Raw genomic sequence first — 21884 nt, 5'->3', positions numbered from 1 at the left:
ACTCCAGGGAGATTATTGATATTCTCTAGACAATATAATGTTTGCCTTCTAAATATTATAACCATTTCAACAATGAAACATTTAAAAATATGATAAGCATTTTCAAGCCCTGTCAACATCTCGCTATACTGTTGCATTTGTTCATTTCAAGAGAATACTTGGATTCCAACAAAAATGTCTTTCCTGGAGTGCTTATACGCGAGCTGGCTCAGCAGAAAAGGCTTTAGGAGCTAATGCCTGAGAATTCATATTAGAGGTTTTAAATAAGTCTCAAAGTACAATTTCATGAGAACTTAAGAACTGGCCAGAAACTAGGCAGCAGCTATTCTTGCTAGAGTTAGGTTATAGGTTTAAATCTTAAATGTTAATAGTATTATTTATAGTTTAAAAATCAGTTAATTTTAAATTAGCTATAAACATGATTATGTATAGAAATGATTTTGTTTCTGCTTCTAATATAAAGACTGACTTATAAAACTTCTGTATATTTTTAATTTGTATAATCTTGAATTGATGGCTTTGAAAAGTCCTGAATGTTCTCACACTAATTTACTTGAGCTCATTCAAATTGCTGCAATTAGAAATTTCTGGGTCACGCTTGGTGGTTCACACTTGTAATCCCAGCACTTTGGTTGGCCAACATGGGAGAATTTCCCTTGAGCCCAGGAGTTCGAGACCAGCCTAGGCAACATAGTGAAACCTCATCTCTACAAAAACTTTTAAAAATTAGCTGGGCATAGTGTCACGCACCTGTAGTCCTAGTCAGTACTGAGGCAAGAGAATCACTTGAGCCCAGGTTCTAGGCTGCAGTGAGCTCTGATCATGCCATTGCATTCCAGCCTGGGCAACAGAGTAAGACCCTATCTCAAAACAAAAAGAAAAAGAAATTTCTGATATATGAACTTAAATAAATGTACAAATAAATATTTCTTTGGATCAAAGAACTTGGAGCTGCAAGTTTTATTATGCATAATGGCCACAGTTATAGTATGAACTTCTCTTCACCTTGAACCAAATTGAGGGCACTGAAGTGAGGTGTTATGTTCCAAGCTTGCTTTGCTGAATAGAACCTTTTGAATGCCACTGGGGAAACTATTAGGATCAAGTCAGCTCTGCATTATCCTTGAGAACTTCCAGCCCAGGCCTTATACATTATTGCCTCACTGAGCATGTCCACGTGATGTTCTGAATGTGACAGAGTTCATTAAAAATGAAAGGCATGCAGTCTAGGCTGCCTGTCTGTATTTCTTCATGAGAGGATAAGAGGTCAGGGGAGGGGGGCCAAGGCCCTCAAACAATGTAAAGGAAATCTGCCAGAACATCAAGATGTTCTAGTAGGCATCTATTGTATCCTGCAGTAAGTTGTTAAATTGATGTCAGCTACTTTAACTTTATAATAGAAATAGTTCTGAAGCTAACCTGCATGGCTGTCAAAGGTTATCAGAATGAAAATTCTCAAATAATTACAAAACTACATCACCTCTTCAAAGTCACTTTAGAAGAACTAAAAAGGAAGAAAAAATACACTTGTAGCTTTGATAAACTAGTGAAGCATCCAGATGGCTGAACCTTTTTGCTTACAGTAATTGAAAATGACCACAAGTACCTTACCTTGGTTTTTGCATTAACATTTGCTCCCTGCTTCAGAAGAAAGTTCACCATTTTCACATTTCCATAGTGACAGGCCACAATTAAAGGTGTGTAGCCAAGCTGTAAATAATAATAAAAAGTTAAAAATAGAAAAAGTAGAAACTTTACTACTCTAGTGGTTAACATTCCAGAGGAGAAGGACTGGGTAGAGTATCAGTTATTGTAGGATTCAATTTGACTAAAGATATTATTTAGCAGATTATACATGTACCCCTGACCACAAGGAACTTCATATCAGTGAGAGAGATCAGATGTGGGTGACTTAATCTGCAAAGAACTAAGAGAGAGGCACAAATAATACCTGAAAACAGCAAAGACAGAATGACTCTGATAGGAGATGCAGGAAATATGTAGCTACAGCAGGCTTAAAGAATGGGTAAGAATTTTATGGCTTAGAGACGGAAAATCCATTTCCAGACCAAGGGCATGGAGATGAGACAAGGAGGAACACGGCAAGTCATGTGAACTAGCTAAAGCAGTAAGAGAGAGGGTAGACTTAAGGTTGCAAAAATTGGAGTCTTTCTTCAAAGGGTCCTGACCCCATGCTATCCACTGGACTTGATTCTAGCAAAAAATGGGGAGCCATCATAGATTTGTGCATAGGAGAGGGTTATGATTAGTTTACACTTCAGAACGGACTCTTGAGGAGGGAAGACCCTGGACATGCAGTGACCTGAATGGGGGCTACTGGGAATCGTCCCATCCCGAACCCGTCACAATATTGAGAACAATTTGCTTTACCTTTGTATGTGCATCCTGATCAGCTCCATGCTTGGTGAGAATATCAGCAACATTCACTTTATCTTCCTGGGCTGCAAGGTGTAAGGATGTGAGTCCGCTCTACAGAAAGAATGGAACCAAAGGGATACATTTGAAGAAAAAAATACATTGCATCATCTGTAATATTATGAAAACACATTGAAAATATTGAAAAAATCCTGGAAAACTCATAGCCTCTTCCCAGAAACTGTATCTTCTGGTATTTAAGGCAAATTCTCTAAATTAATGACATTTCATCTAAGACATGTCCTCCAAGTCAATCAACACATAAGGCAAATTAGATTTTCTATATTAGGTTCTTATATTATGATGTGAGACTTCAAACTAGCACAGCTAATAAGCTTTCAAATGATATTTATTTCAAATCCATCTGGATCTCCTGCTGTACCAACTTCTTTATTTAAATAACTGATCAACCAACTATTACACCTATAAGCATAATAATCATCTATAGTTTATCAACAAAATATTACATCATTGTAAAAAATGGACAGTTACAGGAAGTGAGTTCAGAAAAACTTCCTCTAGCACCCAAAGAAAGTATACTTTTCAGGAGGTTCCGTTAAACGTTACCTTAAAGTAACCTTATTATTTACAGAGCACCATATACTGCCCAGTTTTATGCAACATGTTTGGTATACATACATCAAGTAATTATTTTGTTTATTTGAATATCCAATTAAAATACAGTTACGAATTAACAATAAAAAAAGGAAGGCATGGACAAAAGAGGGAGGAAAGTGGCTTATTCAGTCAATGCCACACTCGGGTAGGCTTACTACATCATTTACATGTTTTAACAGGTGTTTTCTTGAGTATGTTTCGTATGTCATGAAGTGTTCATATTCTAGGCACTTGAATACAGCAGTGAACAAAAGTTTCTGTCTCTATAGAGCTTACATTCTAGCCTACAGTATATTTATACTGTATATTTCTCTCCCCTCACTATTGTTCAAATGCCTACTATACTTATGCTCTTCCTGGACATCCTGCAGCTATAGACTGAGGTGGCTACCTGGACTCTGAGTCAGCACCTCTTCCCCAGTTTACATCTGATTAAAATTAACCGGCCCTGTTGGCCACAACTTTTCAGGCCCACTCTCCTGCATTAGCACATAGGGTGAGAAAGCTAAGCCATGTTCTTCAAAATTCATGATCTCCAGCCATGGTGCTACTTCTGAAAATCAAAAAGTACACTGACCTCATTTCAAAAATGTAAGTGAAACCTACAGAGAGAAAACCATTCTACCACTTGAGAGAAGGCTTTTTCCTTGTGGGCCTGAGGCTTTTTAATCCTGAGAGCTCTGGGTGAGCTCAACTTTGAGTTTCATAAAACACAGGGTGAGATAGAAGGCATATCCTTTTCTATTAAAATTTTCATCTCTTCTAAACAAATATTATTTAATCCTAATGTATAAAAAATCTGACTATTAGGATAAAACAAGAGTCTTATCTTAATTTTCTCCTTACTAAAATAACAAACATAAGAATATTTCTCTTTACAGAGATAGTCTGTTTAAAAATGTTACTGAAGTGATCATTACATGCAGTGATCATCAAATCTCAAAGATATTTTTGATGACTTTTTAAATATTACATCAGAGTGTGCTTCTTTCTACTCTATTTGCAGAATGGATTTTCTGCAATGCAAGATTACAAACTAACAACCAGTATGAAAATCTCTGCAGTTTATTGTGGTAAACTTGCATATCCAAATCAAAGGATGGAAACTGCAGTGAATATAGGTTTTTGTCCACAGTTGCTGTCTCATAACTCCCATAGCCCTTACTATAGTCTTTTGTTATAACGTTGTGCGTTTTAGGCCTCAGGGGCAGGCCTCAGGAAACAAAATATCTCCCACCTTCCCTGGCCTCCTTTCGCTTTCCCCAAACTAGGCTCTAATCTTCTCCGCAGCATTCATGGGTCATAAGACCCTCCTGAGAGAGAGAGAGAGAGAGTCTCATCCTATACCCTGGGGGAATGAATGCTGACATCATCAAGCTTCCATAAAATCCCAGAGGACAGGGTTCAGGGAGCTTCTGGATAGCTGAACACAGGGAGCTTCCTTGTGCAGGGTGGTGCTCCCAGGAAGGGCATGGTAGCTGTGTACCTTCCCTCATACCTTTCCCTATGTGTCTCTTCATCTTCATCCTTTGTAATAGCCTTTAAAAGAAACTATAAGCACTGTAAATGTAAGTGTTTCTGTGAGCTCTGTGAGCCACTCCAGTGAATTAATGGAACTCAAAGGGAGTGTCCTGGGAACCCCAACTTGAAGCCAGTCAGTCAGAAGTTCAGAGGCCCAGACTTGTGATTAGTGTCTGTGCAGAGGGCAGTCTTGGGGACTGAGCCTTCAACCGAAGGGATCTAACACTCTCGCTAGATAGACAGTGCTGGAACTGAATTGGAGGACACACAGCTGGTGTGTGCTGCTTGGTATGTGGGGAAAACCTCTACACGTTTGGTCCCAGAAGCCTTCTGTGTTGATGATTGTTGTGTGGTAGTGTGAGAATAGAGGAAAAACATTGTTTGAAAGGTTTCCGGGAAAAAAAAAAAAAAAAAACTTTTCTAATAAATCAAGAAAATAGGAAGTGTTGAAGCAGTTCTTTTCAAAAAAAAGTAATTTATTTCCTAAGATACACTGGTGGACTCAACAACTGATCTTTTTTAGTTTTATTTTATGATAGATGGTGATTGGATAATGATATCATTTCTATATTATAGTTCTTCATGTGAAAATATGAAATTATAGTTCTTCATGTGAAATAATCATTTGGAGAGTATGAAATTATTGATATCAGCTGGCCTTAAAAAGAAAAGAATATATGTTTTCTTCAAAAGCAATGGGAAAGTTTTTTTATCAGTTTTGCTTCTCCTCTGAGATATTTTTATAGTTGCATTATCTGATAATTCTAACCAAAAGGCAAGGTTATATTTTTTTTTTTTTTTTTTTGAGACGGAGTCTCGCTCTGTCACCCAGGCTGGAGTGCTGTGGCCGGATCTCAGCTCACTGCAAGCTCCGCCTCCCGGGTTCACGCCATTCTCCTGCCTCAGCCTCCCAGGTAGCTGGGACTACAGGCGCCGCCACCTTGCCCGGCTAGTTTTTTGTAGTTTTTAGTAGAGACGGGGTTTCACCGTGTTAGCCAGGGTGGTCTCGATCTCCTGACCTCGTGATCCGCCCGTCTCGGCCTCCCAAAGTGCTGGGATTACAGGCTTGAGCCACCGCGCCCGGCCGGTTATATGTTTTATATGTAAATTTTATGTATAGTATTATTACTCAGATATAGCTGCACAAACTTACTAAAGTTTTACTTTAGTGATAAACATACTATGTGTTTAGGACACCACTCAAATGTAATACTGAAATCATTGTTATAAAGATAACAAAATTACTTTGTGATTCAAAATTGAATGTTTTTCTTCATTGCTGAGTGTGCAACTCAAAAATACTCATTAAATATTTAACTGCTAAAACTCTCTCAAAGAAAGTAATGTATTTAGAAGAATACCATAAAGGAAGACATAGTGAACTGATTTCAGGTATGTACCTGTCATTTTTATAAATTAAAAATAACACCATCAGAAACACTGTAAGATCTATTTCATGAACTATCTGAATTTTAATCCTACTCAAAATACTGCTGAATTGTTTATGGATTTCTTTGGCTTAGATTTAGTTTTTATTAATAGAGTAAACATATGCCCCCTTCATACACTAATATTAAATAAAATATTCTATGCTTCATGATCAGATTTTTCTCCAACAGGGTAAATGACCACCTGAATGACATGACGTCAATAGTCACAAGGATGTCCATGCCCTAGATTGTAATGATTGTCTATCTAATACACTGAATTTCACTATAAGGCTTTATCGTGTTCATTCTTGTAAAAATGCAACTATCCTTTGGAAGACTAACCCTATAATTTGCTCTCATCATACTTTAAAAAAGGATTTGTGGGGACTTTTTATAAAGGCCAGAGAAGTAAGTAAGGGCAGGGGATATACAGGAACACTTCCGAGTGACAAGCAAATAGACTAGGACTGCAGAAATATTCAAGGCAACCTTCCTGTTTCATAGCTTTTTCTAAAGGATGCGTGCTACATAACCTATTCACAAATGTCGTTAAAACCAACTTATCACTGATACTTTAAAAGTAGCAATTAACAGTGAAATGTAGAAAACATAGAGTATTTGTATGTATACGGAAAGAGCTAAGAAACTTAATTTTCACTAAGCCCATATAACATATGACAAAAAGCATCAAGACATCAAATGACAAACTAACTTAATAAACACAGGTTCCAATTCTGTGTTTCTCAGCAGCTGGCTATAGCAGAGTATATGCATATAAGTGTAAGATAGAAAGTTAGATAGATCTATAAATCTTTATGTAGATGGATGGATAGATGTATCAAAAGACATATACTTGTAAAAAATATATATTTTTATATGTAAATTTTTTCCCTTGTATCTTTGACTGCCATTCTATTATAATTAATGTGGTGGTCTACAGAGGCCAGTCCGTGGAGAAAGGCTAAAATGACTGATGTGCTTTATTAAAAAAACAAAAAAGATTTTCTCACCACCACCACCAAACCTCTCAAACTAGGCTTACATTGACTCAAAAAATCTGTATTAAATTGCATTTCCTCTCTACTATCCAGAGGTGCCTCAGATGCCCAGCAAGACTAAAGAATGCCCTGGGTGGTGGACATGGGCCTTCCAGCTTAGAGGCAGTTGTTTAAGCTAAACCCCAGATAGAACCATTCTTCCTCTCTCTATATATATATATCTGAAATTTAGAATGAGGAGCAGCAGACACTGGAGCAATTATAGTGATGTTAACATTGGGAGCTACAGGGTAGCCTCTTTAGACACACACAGAGATGCAAGGAAAGCAGGGCTATAGAGATGAATAAAACTGACTTCCATAGAAAAGTCAAGAAGCCAAAATGTTGCCATACAGAGAGTCTCTCTCCCTTGCTTCCTTATGGTTTTCTAATCTCTCATAAGGCTTGACTCCCTTCCTGTCCTTGGGGTCTGTAAGATATCCCTGTTTCTTTTTAATATATTGTTCCTTTTCGTTCCGAACTATCTGTGATTGATTCCTGTTTACATGCATCCAAAACACTCTTGATTGAAGCAAGAAATGACAGAATACCTTGGTTGACATGTGGATATTGGCTCCCTTATCCAGAAGCAAGGTAACCATATCTGTGTGCCCCTCCTGCGAGGCCAGATGGAGTGGAGTTACTCCTTGCTTTGTCACAATGTTTGTCTCTGCTCCATAGTTCAGGAGTGTGGAAGCTATCTGCATTTGATTCTTCTTGGCAGCAATATGTAAAGGAGTATAGCCATTCTAAAAAAGACAAAAATAAAATACATGCATATAGAGTAAGATTAACAATTGCTCTAATATGTATCTCTAAAGGAAATAAAAATCTCTAATCAACAGAAGAGTTAAAAGTGAGTTTACAGTTAATCCAAACTCTTAGTCATCACATTTCCATTCAACAATAACCAAATCTCTACAATAAAAGTCACAAGGTAGCCCATTCTACTGTAAGACAGATATAGACATCAAAGCTCCAAAGCTGAAAACTCTCTCCTTATAATATTGCTTCTCTCCTGAAGAGCAACATAGAATAAGCCAGGTTCCTCTTCTACATGACCATCCTTTAAATATCTGGGGATGATTTTCATATCCACCTTTAGTGTTCTGTTTTCCAGGCTAATTTTCTCCATTTCTTCAACCATTCCTGATGGAAGTGCCATTTCTAGATCTCTCCCTATAAGGATGTTCTGTTATGAGCTGATTCTACTTTGTCAATATTGCTCTTGAATTGTATATGCTATCTGGAACCAAGGCTACACTTCACATAAGTTTATGACGTAAAGAATCAAATGGAAGTATTTCTATTATCTTATTATAATACTCCAACTAATACGCTTCTGTTTGGATTGTACTTTAAACTGGTTCAACAAATATTACTGAGTGCCTAGCATATGCCAAACAGTGTGCTAGGTGTGGGAATACAATGGTGAACATGACATGATCCCTGTCTTTAATGGGTTCAATTCTAATTTAAAATATATTCAACAACAAAATTAGCTTATATGAGTCTTGTGGTCCGTTCAAATCCTAGATCTCCCCTTCTTCATAACCTGCTGCTTCAAAAGTAGAAATATGAGGCTACTCACTTCGGGTGGGAGTTTGTGGAGAGGGTCAGGATAACTATACTCTGCTTACAAGAACAAAACTCTACACGGCATACTTAATTAAAAGAAAAAAATGTGGAACAACTGTAAGTCTGCAATATATATTGTTTTGTTTCCTTTTCTTTATCAAATCTGGTAGAATTTTCCATTTGAAATGTGTGCTAGAAATTAACAACAGTGGCTTTGCCATTAACTGTGGCTTTTCCCCTCAGTGACATGCTGAAGGGAAAGACAGCATTGTAATGATCAAGTGATTCTTGTGAGATCACCATGAGATGATTTGTTTATTTATTTGTTGAAACAAGGTATGGCTCCATCACCTAGACTGGAGTGCAGTGGTGCCATCTCAGTCACCGCAACCTCCACCTCTGGGCTCGTGATCCTCCCACCTCAGCCTCCTAAGTACCGAGGACTCCAGGCACACACCACCATGACTGGCTAATTTTGTTTGTATTTTTGGTAGAGATGGGGTTTCACCATGTTGTCCAGGCTCATCTCAAACTCATGAGCTCAAGCAATCTGCCCACCTTGGCCCCCTAAAGTGCTGGGATTACAGGCTTGAGCCTGTAATCAAACATGAGAGGTGTTTTTATGTCATGCTATTTCCTTAAAGCTAACTGCAAAGTGTACCAAAAAATTAAAAAGTGTTTTGAGAATTTAAATGTCTTTATGAGCCATCATCAAATCTTGATTCTCACACAACCCTACATTATCTACTCTGTCCCCATTTCTCCAAGCAAGAATAAGTCTCTTTCATTTTTGACAAATAATGTTTCTCCTGAAGCAACTGAAGGAAATTCAGCTTGGAAGCCGTTTCAGGGTTTGATCAGAGGTCCCAGATGCTTCAGAATATTGTATTTGTGTCCATAGACTCTATTGAAAAAAAGGACACATAGATTTTTGTGGACCAAACAAGTTTAGTCAACTTCTTTTTGCTATAATGTGTTTCTTTAGTCTCAATTCCCCCCCTGTCTACAGCATGGGCTCTACTAAGGTTAGATAAAGGGACATTTTAGCCAAACAACATAAGCGATCATCAAAGAAGGTGTCAATTCTGGCAATGGAGGAGGTTCGTCTGGTAGATACTCAACATACAAGATCTGAAAAGCCCTCTTACTCCACAAAGAGGAAACATTTTTGGACTCAAACATTGCAGCACTCCCAATAAAGACTAAGAGAAGGTTCTGGACTCTGGTGGAAAGAAGCAAAGTTCTCGTGGCCAAAGGACCATGCGTGTTGAGGAGAGGGGACATTATAATGAGCAGAAAGAGAGTCTAAAGTGGAGACTACCTTGGGGATCTTACCATCTGGAGACCTCTAGGAGTTGCCCCAAAGATGAAGGGCTCATGTTCATTGACAGGCTGGGGCAGATAAGTAAAAGACACTAGAGAGGCATTCCCAGAATACCCATCCTATTGTGGACTCTGGAGTAGAGAAATGCTTTACGTCATCTTCTGAACTCGGTATGTGCGTGCCTAAGATTAAGGACCATACAAGGTAGAGGCTAGAAATCAAGGCTATGTTTGTCTCTTTAGGAAAACCATACACATTATTTTATAATCTAGGTCTTCTCTTGCAAGTAGATTGAGAGTCCCTTGTGAAAAGAGAACACAAATTTTACAATTTTACCTCTCATTGAGTACCTATAATCCTTTCTTTGCACATCATAAGAGTTCAATGAAAGTACTCATGAGTACTGATGAAGTCTTTTGTATCTATGTTGAGAATGGTCAGTGTGGAAAGCTAACGGAAAAAAATGCTGCCATGTTAAGTGAGCAGGTATATTTTTATTCCATAGTTGCTCAACCTTCATTCTTTCATGCAAATTTATTGGGAACTCACATATGTTATTAAACACCTCATAGATATGCAAATGAATATAATATGAACACTACTCTAGTAGTGTGAAGAAAGACATAAAATATGTGTAGAATTGATGAGGTTGTAGAAAAAAGAGGAGTAAGAACACTGTGGATAATTATGAACATTTGGCATCCTCTTTTGACAGTTCAAGTACTTTATTGTAAACTGTTTATCGGCATCAAAAAGATATAAATATATATAGATGTGTATGTATGTATGTGTACATAGTTATATATTTATATTATATATAACATATTTATATATAAATATATATTACACAGAACATATTTTTGTATGTATCCTATTTTATATTTATAATATGCATAATTTAAATAGGCATATGAGCATATATGTATATGCTTGTATAATAGAATGGAATAAATCTCTCTCTATTGCTTTGGGACACAAAGGACCTAGTGGTTAAGAGCGTCAGCTCTAAAGTCAGTCTGCCTGAGGTCAAACACAGGTACAAGCTCTAACACGTATTATTCAGATGACTTTGGAAAATTAACCTACTTAAATCTCACTTTCTCATCTGCAAAATGGAGATCATTAGAATACCAGTCTCATGGGGTTATTATGAGATATTGCTGTAAAGTGCTCGGCTTAGTGTTTGGCAAATAAATGGTGGCAGTTGTTTTATTATGTTGTCTAATATAGCATACATATTTTCCCATTACGATCAATATTTTTTAAATAAACCCTGATGTGTTCTCAAAATAGGTGTGCTGAGTTAATGAACGAAAGATGCAACGAGGACTTTACGCATTATACGACATTCAGATATATTTTCAGTTTAATAAGGGGCCAACTAGAATGGTGGGAAATGCCCAGTCCGTAAGTAGAAGTCTTAGTTGGAGCTGTTTCGGAATTTGGTGCTAAATGTACACCAAAAAGGCATTCCCCCGGCCACCCCCGAGTCTAGGGACTTACAGGGATCCATGCTACAGTTAACACAGGTAGAAAATTAAAAAAAAGAAAAGAAAAAAAGAAACAAATAGAAGTTTGAAGTCTGAAAGAATGAGAGTATAAAAGGACATTTTAATCACAGCATTTGGTTTATAGGAGAGAAGGGAAAACATGTTAATGACTTTATTTCTCATTTCTCAAAATTCAGACTTCATTCTCTAACACACAGAATGTTAGCAATAAGATTCATCTCTACTGGTTTATAGGCACATCCCCTGAATATTTGCTGACTCTTTAAAAATCTTAAAAAAGGGTTTCTAGACGCAACTGGTGGAAATACAAGGGAAAAAAAGGGTGTCAATACCAAAACTACTAGCGCCAGGACTAGTCGCAGTTATACTATACCATGTGTTTAAAAGACAATTCTCATGTGTTTTCAGATGATAGTTACACCCTATGTCTGTAAATCCTTTTCTGTGGTCCTCACCTTGGCAGTGGCATGAGGGGAAGCACCCTTCTCCAGTAACAGCAGCGCCACCTTCTGGTTGTCATAATGAGCAGCAACATGGAGCGGGGTAAGGCCATTCTGTAAAGGGTGTGTTTAAGTTTCAGCATTAATAAATTAGGGTTAGCTGCCCTGAAGCTACCAGGATGCCTGGAAACCGATGCTGATTAAATTCATGTTAATGAATTAATATAGTCAATAGGAAAAAGAATGAAAATAAACAAATCCCCAATAATTTTCATATTAAAACCATAACTAAAATTGAAAATGAGCATACCACCAGCAAAGGGCATCTTGATGGTCACAATGTATAAAGGTCTAACCTGCTATGTAAGAAAGACTACATTAACATTGCAGAGATCCTTCTTAATATAGAGACTTCTGGGGCTGTTGTGACAAGACTTTGAGGCACAGCTCAAAATGCTTTCTGAATCAGTGTGTACATGGACGGTCATGGACGGCATCGCCACCATGTCTATTTGGTATAGTTTCATCAGGTGCTCTCACATTCCTTTCAGAGAAGTGAGAAAAATGTCTTTACAGATCTCCTAATCTATCATCTTGACTGTTACATAATTATAACGTATAGAAAATCTTTACCTTCCCTGCAGAATCTGCGGCAGCACGGCGTTGCAAGAGAAGTTTTGCCACGTCCAGGCTTCCATATTTGGCTGCTACATGCAAGGGAGTAAAACCCTTCTGAAAATGTGAGAAACAAAAGTAAAACCGTATTTATTATTGTAACTCCTCACAAAATAATTTTATCTGTTAACATATTAAGCAAACTATACTGATTCTTCATTTGGAAAAAATACTGGTAGCATTAAATCTGTTAGCCATGAACAAGGACAAAGAAAAAGAATAAAATTTAACATACAAAAGTTTGGCTTGATAGACTGAACAAAAGAAATTTTATTTTAAGGGCTTGGAGACTGAAATCTGACTTTATAGGTTTGGGATTTTTAAAAGTCACTAGTGTCAGTAAACTGGCTCCAATTTATGAATGGGGGAAAAAAATCTTTTTCTTGCCTCTAAAATTAATAGACTTGAAACAACAGCTGCCTTCTCTCCAACCCTCCTTCTCTTTCTTGCAATCCTTTTTATAACACCTGAATTCCAAATTCATTTAAATTTTAGTATATTTTGGCAGCCATAGTAAAAACAAGTATTCGTGAATTAATTGACATATTTTCTGCAGAAATGGCAAGATAAATGGTCTATAGAACAAAAAACATGCACTATTATAAAGCAACTCCCATCCTGACTTGTCCCCTTTCCCAGAAGACTCAGACTGCCTAGAAGACCAATTGCTTTTGTAAAACACATTCTACTTTTGGCATGATGTTGGGCTGATTAACACCAGGGTTTAAACACACCAAAGCTTTAAAGTTTTTTTTTAGAGGACTGCTCTCCTACACATGTTGATATGTGTACATTCAGTGTCTTCCATGCCTAACCAATGGCCTTACTCTGTAATTAGCAGTGTCTTAGAAATACAGATAAGTCTCTGGACTAAGATCTCGAGGATGGCACAGTTCCTACACCATGATGTCAAATCCATCCTCTTGGCCAGACAGTTTAACCACATGCTCTTCTGGCACTACAGTGGGAGTGGGGGAATTCTAACACCGACCAGGGCCTGTAAAACACATAGCAAATATGCCTGGATTAGGTGCTGTAAGCTATGGCTTATCCTGGGACCATTTAAGCCCCCATCATAAATACAGAATATCCCCCAAGAAGCAATATTGCCCTTTTGGTGTCTCCAGACAAATTATTTTTAAATGAGATGACGTTTTTCTTTTTGCTTCTTTTTTGAACATTTGGTATTAATAAATTCTTGGAAGAGAGTGAATCTTCTGGATTTTCCAAATGTGGGACAAATGTAGGAAGTATTTCTTCTTTCTTGCATTGTCCATATAAACCAGCACTTGTGGTTAGAGCTCTCCTCCCCCCACTCAATGCACACAATGATTAGGGTGATACTCAGCATGAAACAGAGTTCTTTGAGACTAACTACACGATGAGGAAGAAAAAATAAATTCCTTATCTTTAAAGTCTTGCTAGAATAGTGATCCAACTCTTATAAGTTTGGAAATGATTGTTAGACAAAACTACATAAAACCTACTGTAGAATAACAAAACCAAAGTTAGAAGGCATCTCTTCAGTCATACATCTACCTTCTTCTTTTATGTTAATCTCACCAAGACTTCATTTACCCTCTGATATTTAGAAACACTTAAATGGCTTTAATAATGATGAATCAACCACTGCTCAGCCCTAGTCAGTTGAACTCTTAAAATGATGTTTGGCCAGGTGCGGTGGCTCACTCCTATAATCCCAGCACTTTAGGAGGCCGAGGTGGGTGGGTCATGAGGTCAGGAGATCGAGACCATCCTGGCTAACACAGTGAAACCCCGTCTCTACTGAAAATACAAAAAAATTAGCCAGGTGTGGTGGAAGGAACCTGTAGTCCCAGCTACTCAGGAGGTAGAGGCAGAAGAATCGCTTGAACCCAGGAGGCAGAGGTTGCAATGAGCCAAGATCATGCCATTGCACTCCAGCCTGGGCGACAGAGCAAGACTCTGACTCGAAAAAAAAAAATGCTGTTTAACATTTTATTCTATTTTATTGCCCTAATTTACCATGGATATAGTTATATTTTTTAAATCCTATATATCTTTGAAAGATAAGAGACTATGTTTTATTTTCTATTTCTGTATTTTATGTATCTTAATTTTGATGATTTACACCCTCCTCTGGTAAGACAATTACCAAATATCTCGGGTTATTACTACATTTGTTGCTTAGTTTCTTTTTTTTTTTTTTAGGAACTTTTAAAATCCTTTCAACTTTTCAGAGTTCAGAACTTCAATAATTGTCAATTTCTTATATCAAAATACCTTTTACAGCCATAGGCAACCATGTAAGTCATAACAGGCAACCAGATAAGCCATAAGAGCTAGTGGGCTGCTCCTACTTATAAGAGGACAGATGCCACATCACTAGCTCAGTTTATATTTGCAATTTTCCCTCTCCCCGGATACAGTGCTTATGGCTACTGATTATGAGAGAATTGAAATTGTCCTTTTGTTAATCTGAATCACTGTTATATTTGTGGGAATTATTTTGCCCCATGACAAATTCACGTGCGCTAGCTCAGTTTTGCTCTCATTAGCTGAGTATATTCATGTTTTATTCTAAGTCATCTCCACATTGTGAATGTCAAATAGCATATATAAAGCATAGGAAAAATTACTCTGCCCTGTCATGAAACTTGGAACATAAGTCAAATTCTTTGTTCGATGTCAATAACAACAAAGGAAGTGTGATTTTCCAGCTCAGCTCTGTTTAAACACTGTAAATACCCACGCAAGAGTATAGTTGGTAACGTTGGAAACTAATACGGGAATGAGAATGTCAAATAAGTGGTGGCTAATAGTAGGGTTGCAAAAATGCATAAGTAAAGTGAGCTTCGATCTGGTACTACAACTCACAACAAATATAGTACTGCCAATCTAATGCAGTACCCTCTTCCTCATTAGTATTACCAGTTCAATGTATTTAGGAATTTCATTTATCTTTTTCTTAAGAATATATTATACATTTTACAATAAAAAGAGAAGAAAAAGCAGTCCTTGCTTTATGAAAATCATCTAAGAGTACTAGATACCTGTCCTAGAAACATTGGCATTAATTAGAACGAAATTCAGCACTCTTTATTGAAGATATATGGAATCTCACAATTCCCTTAAATCATTTAGACAATGAATCTTAAATATGTAGAGAAAGAAGTAAGTCAAGGCCTAAGGAGATCTACATTCTTGATTCTGTATGTGGTAGAGTAGAAAGACCATGACTTAGGAATCCTCTTGGTCCATGTTGTCATCATGTCATTCTCCTTACCTTGGTAGCTAAGGAGTGGGCTGCTCCTGCTTCCAAAAGGACTGACGCCACATCCACCTGGCCCTCCCGGGCAGAGATGTGCAGTGGTGTGTACCCATTTGTAGTGGCCGCATCTGGATGAGCCATATGTTGTAGAAGCAGCTGGACAATTTCTGTCTTACCCAGGCGGGAGGCAATATGTAAAGGTGTCTGTTCCTCCTACAACTCAAGTCAAGTAAAAAGTTAGTGCCAGGCAGACAGAAGTTCACTGGTGATATGTTTCACTCACATATATCATGATGTCTTCTTGGAATCTCTAGGAACCCAAGAAATCATCACTGCTTTTACCATGGCATATTTTATATTTTGCTACAGCAGTGACCTGGTTGCTCACAAAGTACTCCCTTTGATTTTTAAAAAGTATATACTTCCATGAACTTCATCATTGCTTTCTGGGCATCCCAAAACATTTCTCAACTCATTAAGTCTTCAGGCTTCATTTATATTTAAATATAAACTAACTGATGGTTTGGAATAAGAAGAAAATCTAGTCCAAAACTCCTAAAACCCTTATTCTAATCCAAGAGTTTTCACTTGGAAGCAGGATTTATTCTGGGAACTCTATCAAGAGTAAAAGAACCAGGGAAGCTGGAAAATCTTTGATTTTACTCCATTCAGCAAATCAAGGATAGAAATGCTGGTCATTTTCTTCAAGGAGAAACAGTGCACAAAGGAGATATTGTAATCTGGTTTTAAAAGATGTTTCAGAAAACGCTGCAGATAGTTCTGGAACTTGCATCCAGAACTTAAAAAATGAAATGGGACTCTAGTAAAAAGCAAATAGGGTGAACTATTTGCCAAGCGCTTTCAATTTAAAAACAGAGGATGTAGCTGGGTCTAAGGGACAGGAAGGATATGTTCCAGAAGGCTCAAGAAAATCACCTGACTCTGATGTATAGTTGGAAATAATGTTTTCAGTGTTTAGAGAACCAGGCCAAACCACTCTCTTGTAAAAAGAAACTTAAGTGTAACTTTAGCGATAAAAAGAGGTGTATCTTTACTATCTGCCCAAGGGTACATCATAATAAAAGTGAGGAAGGGAAACCCTGGCTGACTTCCAGGGCTAAGAATGAATGGAGAAAAGTATATAGAGGAAGGAAGATCTATCCAAAAACAGGCAGGATCTTAAAGTTATAAGAAAAAAGAGAGGGAGCTATAGTAAGAGATAAAATAGTACTGCATGAATTCCAAGGTAGTAAGAAGTAAATAAATAACAGTAATATGATTATTTTAGACTAGAATTGAACTTTTGTGAACATTTGCAATTGAAAAGCTATCTTCATGTATGATGCGTATGTGACCCGTCCTCCTAATAGAGTTAAAAGGAAAGCATGAAATGTATGATTAGACCATTTTCCAGATCAAGATTAAGAAAAAACAAACGAGTTCTCAAAGATTATCCAAGGTTACTCAACTATTAAACCAGAACTTGAATTCAGGGCATTGGATTCTAAAGACGTTTCTCTGCCTATACATGCTTTGGAAATAGATACTACAATAAGATGGCCACTAAGAGACCTGTCAGAACAAAGTGACTCTCAGTAGGAAAGCAGACTGATATCCCATTAGAAGATAAAATTTCTCTGCAATACAGAGGAAAAAAAAAATAGAGGAATGGGGAGAATCAACATTTTTTATTTATAGAAAAAATGAACATATTTTCATTTATAAAAATAAATGGTTAGCAAAACAAACAACAACTTAAAAACCAAGGAACCTGAGAATAGCTATGATGAACATTTGTTGTTTCTGGGGTTCCTTTCTCAGATCTCTGTCCTGCAAAATTTGATAGAGGTGGGTGGGTATTGCAAGTGACACACTCTAAGAGTAAGAGGGATAGTCGGAGCGATGATGACTCTTTAATCCATAGCTGAGAAGTGGCAATCATTGGCTAGAGGTAGCTACATAATTGGTTCATTATTAACTATTGATCCTTGGTTCCTAGACTATATAGCAATTAATGTTCTTCCTTTAAAAAAAAAAGTTAAAAAATAGGATGTCTTGCCTACTTTTTTCCATTTTTGGTAAAGTTCTACCTGAAAGTGTAAAAAAGGAAAGAACATACAAATTTTGCAAATAAAATCTTTCAACCTGTAACCAGGGATATAAGACTTTTTGAGGTTTGGCCAATTATTTCCCTGCTGAATTGCAAAACTTGAATTTACTGCCTCAGGGTAACGTTAATTCAAACCAGGGAAAAGAATTGGGAAAGTGCAGAAAAAAAGATTCATGGGGAAAGCCTGATCACACAGACCTCTTCCAAAAATGAGAGGCAACAATTCCCTCATCATAGAGCATCACTGGCTGATGCAGCTTCGACTGGAAGTAGATGAGCTCTGCTTTGCCACTGCAATCTACCACTTTACTTTGTAGACTTGCTGAGTCCCAGTTCCCTTTACAAAGAGAAAAATAACACTGGCTGAGATAAAGTTCAAAAATTTGATTAAATTTCTGGGAACTAACAGGGTTCTCAGGAGCCACATCTCCTAGTATCTAACTAAAGTTCTAAATGAGGTAAGTTTCAAGTGAGTTTAAGTCTAGGACCCCTGGGATTGCTCGATCCCTAAAGCAAATGCCAAGCCCTGTAATTGTGCCAATAGAACCAGCTCCCAGATGGTCAGGCTCTGGTGATCCTCTCAGTAATGTCCACTGAGGACACTGGATAAGGAAGAACCTTCCTGAGAGCATAACCTGGGGTCAAACACATTGGCTGACAGAGGAACTGAGGCCACTGTGGCCCCTGCTCTCCAGTCTGTCCAGCAAAATGTGTCTTATGCTCTGGACTGGTGAATAGAGTGTGCTGTGTGCACTTTAAAAATCACAGATGTTATTATGAGTATATGGTTTTTCTTTTGTTAAATATTGTGAATAGGCAAAACATATGACTTAGCCCCATGATTATATATCCATGAAATATTATTTCTAAACTTGATTGAGAATATTGTGAACTATCTAGCAATCTTGACTTTGCAGCTCAATACAGTAGCTGGGCACAAATTTTTTTACTATCTCTTCTTTGGGAGAGGGTGAATTTTCGAGCAGTGTTATTAGGTTTAGAGAGGAAGTTTTCAAAAGTGCGTGTGTGTGCGTGTGCACGCATGTGTGCGCTGGGAAATCAAGAGGTAAAATAGCAGATACGTGCTCATTTTTCTGCCCAATAACCCCTGCACCCTTCTTCTGGGACAGCCCTCTCTCATTTGGGGAAAATGGACTTTCCATACTCCATGTGGTTCTAGAAGGGCTGCTGGTCTTCTTACCCCATCTCATAAATGGACCACATGAATGGGCATAAGCCCAAGCTTGATCTGATCTCCTGATCATAGTCATAAGCTCAGGGAGAGAATGTGACTAGTTAGAAACCAGTGGTTTGTTCAGGATGGGAGAGAAAAGGACTCTCCTTACATTTGAAGTGGGAGGTAATGATGTTAGCAGAAAGAGTTTGGAGAAAGATGCAGAATCAGAGGAGAAATCTTTTCTTGTCTTAACTCTGTCACCACAGGTTTATCAGCACCATCTTGAACTTCAGGACCCTAAGCCACCCTACAACACAGGATTGCTCTGGCTATCAAATGAGATACTTTGTGTTTAAATGCTTGGTGAATTCTAAAGCACTGTTCAAATGTTAACTAAATCAAAGAGTCCCAGGAACACATTAAAAGGATTAAGCGACAATAAAAAAAAAAACTCACGGTGAAAGTACGCCTTAAAATAGGACTTATGAACAGGAAAACCCTAACTCCTTCCTGCTTGAAAGATAATCCCAAATTCGGGAGCCCTGACATTCCATGAGAGTTTGTTAAACATGCAGAACTGAGTTACAATATGCATTCTAGCAGGGTCCCCAGGTAATTTGTACGCATATTGACCTTTAGGGAGCACTGCTTCACAAGGCTAAGGTATTTTGTTTTGTTCACGATAGAAAATGCTATAGGGAAGGGATTTCGGTTGTAGCTTAGAATGGGAGGTAGAGCTGAAAAGAAAAAAAAAATAACATCTGAAATTTGATATTTAAATTAGAAGGAATAAGGAATTAAGAGATATTTTTATATGTATACAATGATACTAAATGTAGTTGCAAAAGAGAAGTAAAAAAGTAGAATTGATGAAATCTGTGTGTAAAATTAACTAATTAATATTTCAAAGGAGAGTCTGTTGCCAGTGGTGCTTTTAAGGAAGAGGCTTCAGAGGGTATCCAAAAAAGATAAAAGTCTGTTATAATGGGTTATATCAATAGAGAAAAGTTTGGCAGAGATACACAAAAATGAATAAATTTCCATTAAAAGTAGAAGTTTTAATTTGAATAATAGATAAACATTAACGGGTTTTACTTTAAGAGAGAGAAATGGGAAACCCTTTCATTATTAAATATGAATTACAAAAAAATTTACAGGAACATCAACACAATTTCCAGTAAAGTACACAATACTCAGAGTGCACTGGTTGACCATAGAAATATTTTTAAAATAGCTGAATACAAGGTAACCTTACAAGGAAACCAGAAATATGTTATGGCAGGGGAAGCTCCTGGTTGAATAAAGCTTTAAATAGATAAGACTATAATAGATCAATGATGATTACCAAAGAACATAAATTTCACTATGTGGACAATGGATAGAAAGGCAGATGAAAACCAAGACAATAAGAGTAATGTTAAGGCTGCCCGTGTATCACTGGATTCTGCATGAAGATCTGTGGAACCCGTTACAAGAAAATGTCTATTAAATTTATTGAATCAAAGAATGTTAAGAAAATCTGGAAAGGAGTTTTGAGTTTCTGAGTCCAACCCTCATATTTTACTGATAAAGACTTAGAAGTGGACAGAGGCTGTCAAGACAGCTGAATACGAACAGCTCCAGTCTGCAGATCCCAGGGAGATCAGTGCAGAAGGTGGATGATTTCTGCATTTCCAACTGAGGTACCCAGCTCATCTCACTGGAACTGGTTAGACAGTGGATACAGCCCATGGAAGATGAGCCAAAGCAGGGTGGGGTGTCACCTCACCCAGGAAGCACAAGGGGTCAGAGAACTCCCTCCCCTAGCCAAAGAAAGCCATGAGGGACTGTGCCTTGAGAAATGGTACACTCTGGCCCAGACACTATGTTTTTCCCATGGTCTTCCCAACCTGCAGACCAGGAGATTCCCTTGGGTGCCTACATCACCAAGGCCCTGGGTTTCAAGCACAAAACGGGGAGGCCATGTAGGCAGACACCGAGCTAGCTGCAGGAGTTTCCTTTCATACCCCAGTGGCACCTGGAATGCCAGTGAGACACAACCGTTCACTCTCCTAGAAAGAGAGCTGAAGCCACGGAGCCAAGTGGTCTAGTTCAGTGGATCCCACCCCAAGAGAGCCCAGCAAGCTAAGATCCACTGGCTTGAGATTCTCGTTGCCAGCACAGAAGTCTGAAGTCAACCTGGGATGCTCCAGCTTGGTAGCAGGAAGGGCATTCGCCATTACAGAGGCTTCAGTAGGTGGTTTTCTCCTCACAGTGTAAACAAAGCCACCGGAAGTTCAAACTGGGCAGTGCCCACCACTACTCTACAAAGCCGCTGTAACCAGACTGCCTCTCTAGATTCCTCCTTTCTGTGCAGGGCATCTCTGAAAGAAAGGTAGCAGCTCCAGTTAGGGGCTTATCAATAAAACTCCCATCTCCCTGGGACAGAGCACCTGGGGGAAGGGGCAGCTGTGGGCACAGCTTCAGCAGACTCAAATGTTCCTGCCTGCCAGCTCTGAAGAGAGTAGAGGATCTCCCAGCACAGCACTCAAGCTCGGTTAAGAGACAGACTGCCTCCTCAAGTGGGTTCCTGACCCCTGTACCCCCTGACTGGGAGACACCTGCCAGCAGAGGTCAAGAGACACCTCATACAGGAGAGCTCCGGCTGGCATCTGGCAGGTGCCCCTCTGGGACAAAGCTTCCAGAGGAAGGAACAGGCATCTATCTTTGCTGTTCTGCAGCCTCTGCTGGTAATACCCAGGCAAACGGGGTCTGGAGTGGACATCCAGCAAACTCCA

The 21884-nt window shown here is 38.2% G+C and overlaps 1 protein-coding gene across 3 annotated transcripts in view; it reads right to left on the bottom strand.

The window, feature by feature from the left end:
• The window catches only part of ANK2 (ankyrin 2, neuronal), a 583270-nt gene that overhangs the window by 94103 nt on the left and 467283 nt on the right, over window positions 1-21884 (bottom strand). For all 3 annotated transcript variants that reach the window (XM_011948367.1, XM_011948368.1, XM_011948366.1), the window contains 6 exons: window positions 15836-16033; window positions 12529-12627; window positions 11911-12009; window positions 7594-7791; window positions 2392-2490; window positions 1612-1710 (listed from right to left, as the gene is read on the bottom strand). In XM_011948367.1, coding sequence (XP_011803757.1) covers window positions 1612-1710; window positions 2392-2490; window positions 7594-7791; window positions 11911-12009; window positions 12529-12627; window positions 15836-16033 — 792 coding nt within the window. The remainder of the gene's footprint in view (window positions 1-1611; window positions 1711-2391; window positions 2491-7593; window positions 7792-11910; window positions 12010-12528; window positions 12628-15835; window positions 16034-21884) is intronic.

This window comes from Colobus angolensis, unplaced genomic scaffold, assembly GCF_000951035.1.
Source record: "Colobus angolensis palliatus isolate OR3802 unplaced genomic scaffold, Cang.pa_1.0 Scaffold279, whole genome shotgun sequence".
Lineage (NCBI taxonomy): Eukaryota > Metazoa > Chordata > Mammalia > Primates > Cercopithecidae > Colobus > Colobus angolensis.
This window is presented reverse-complemented; position numbering and strand designations above follow the sequence as displayed.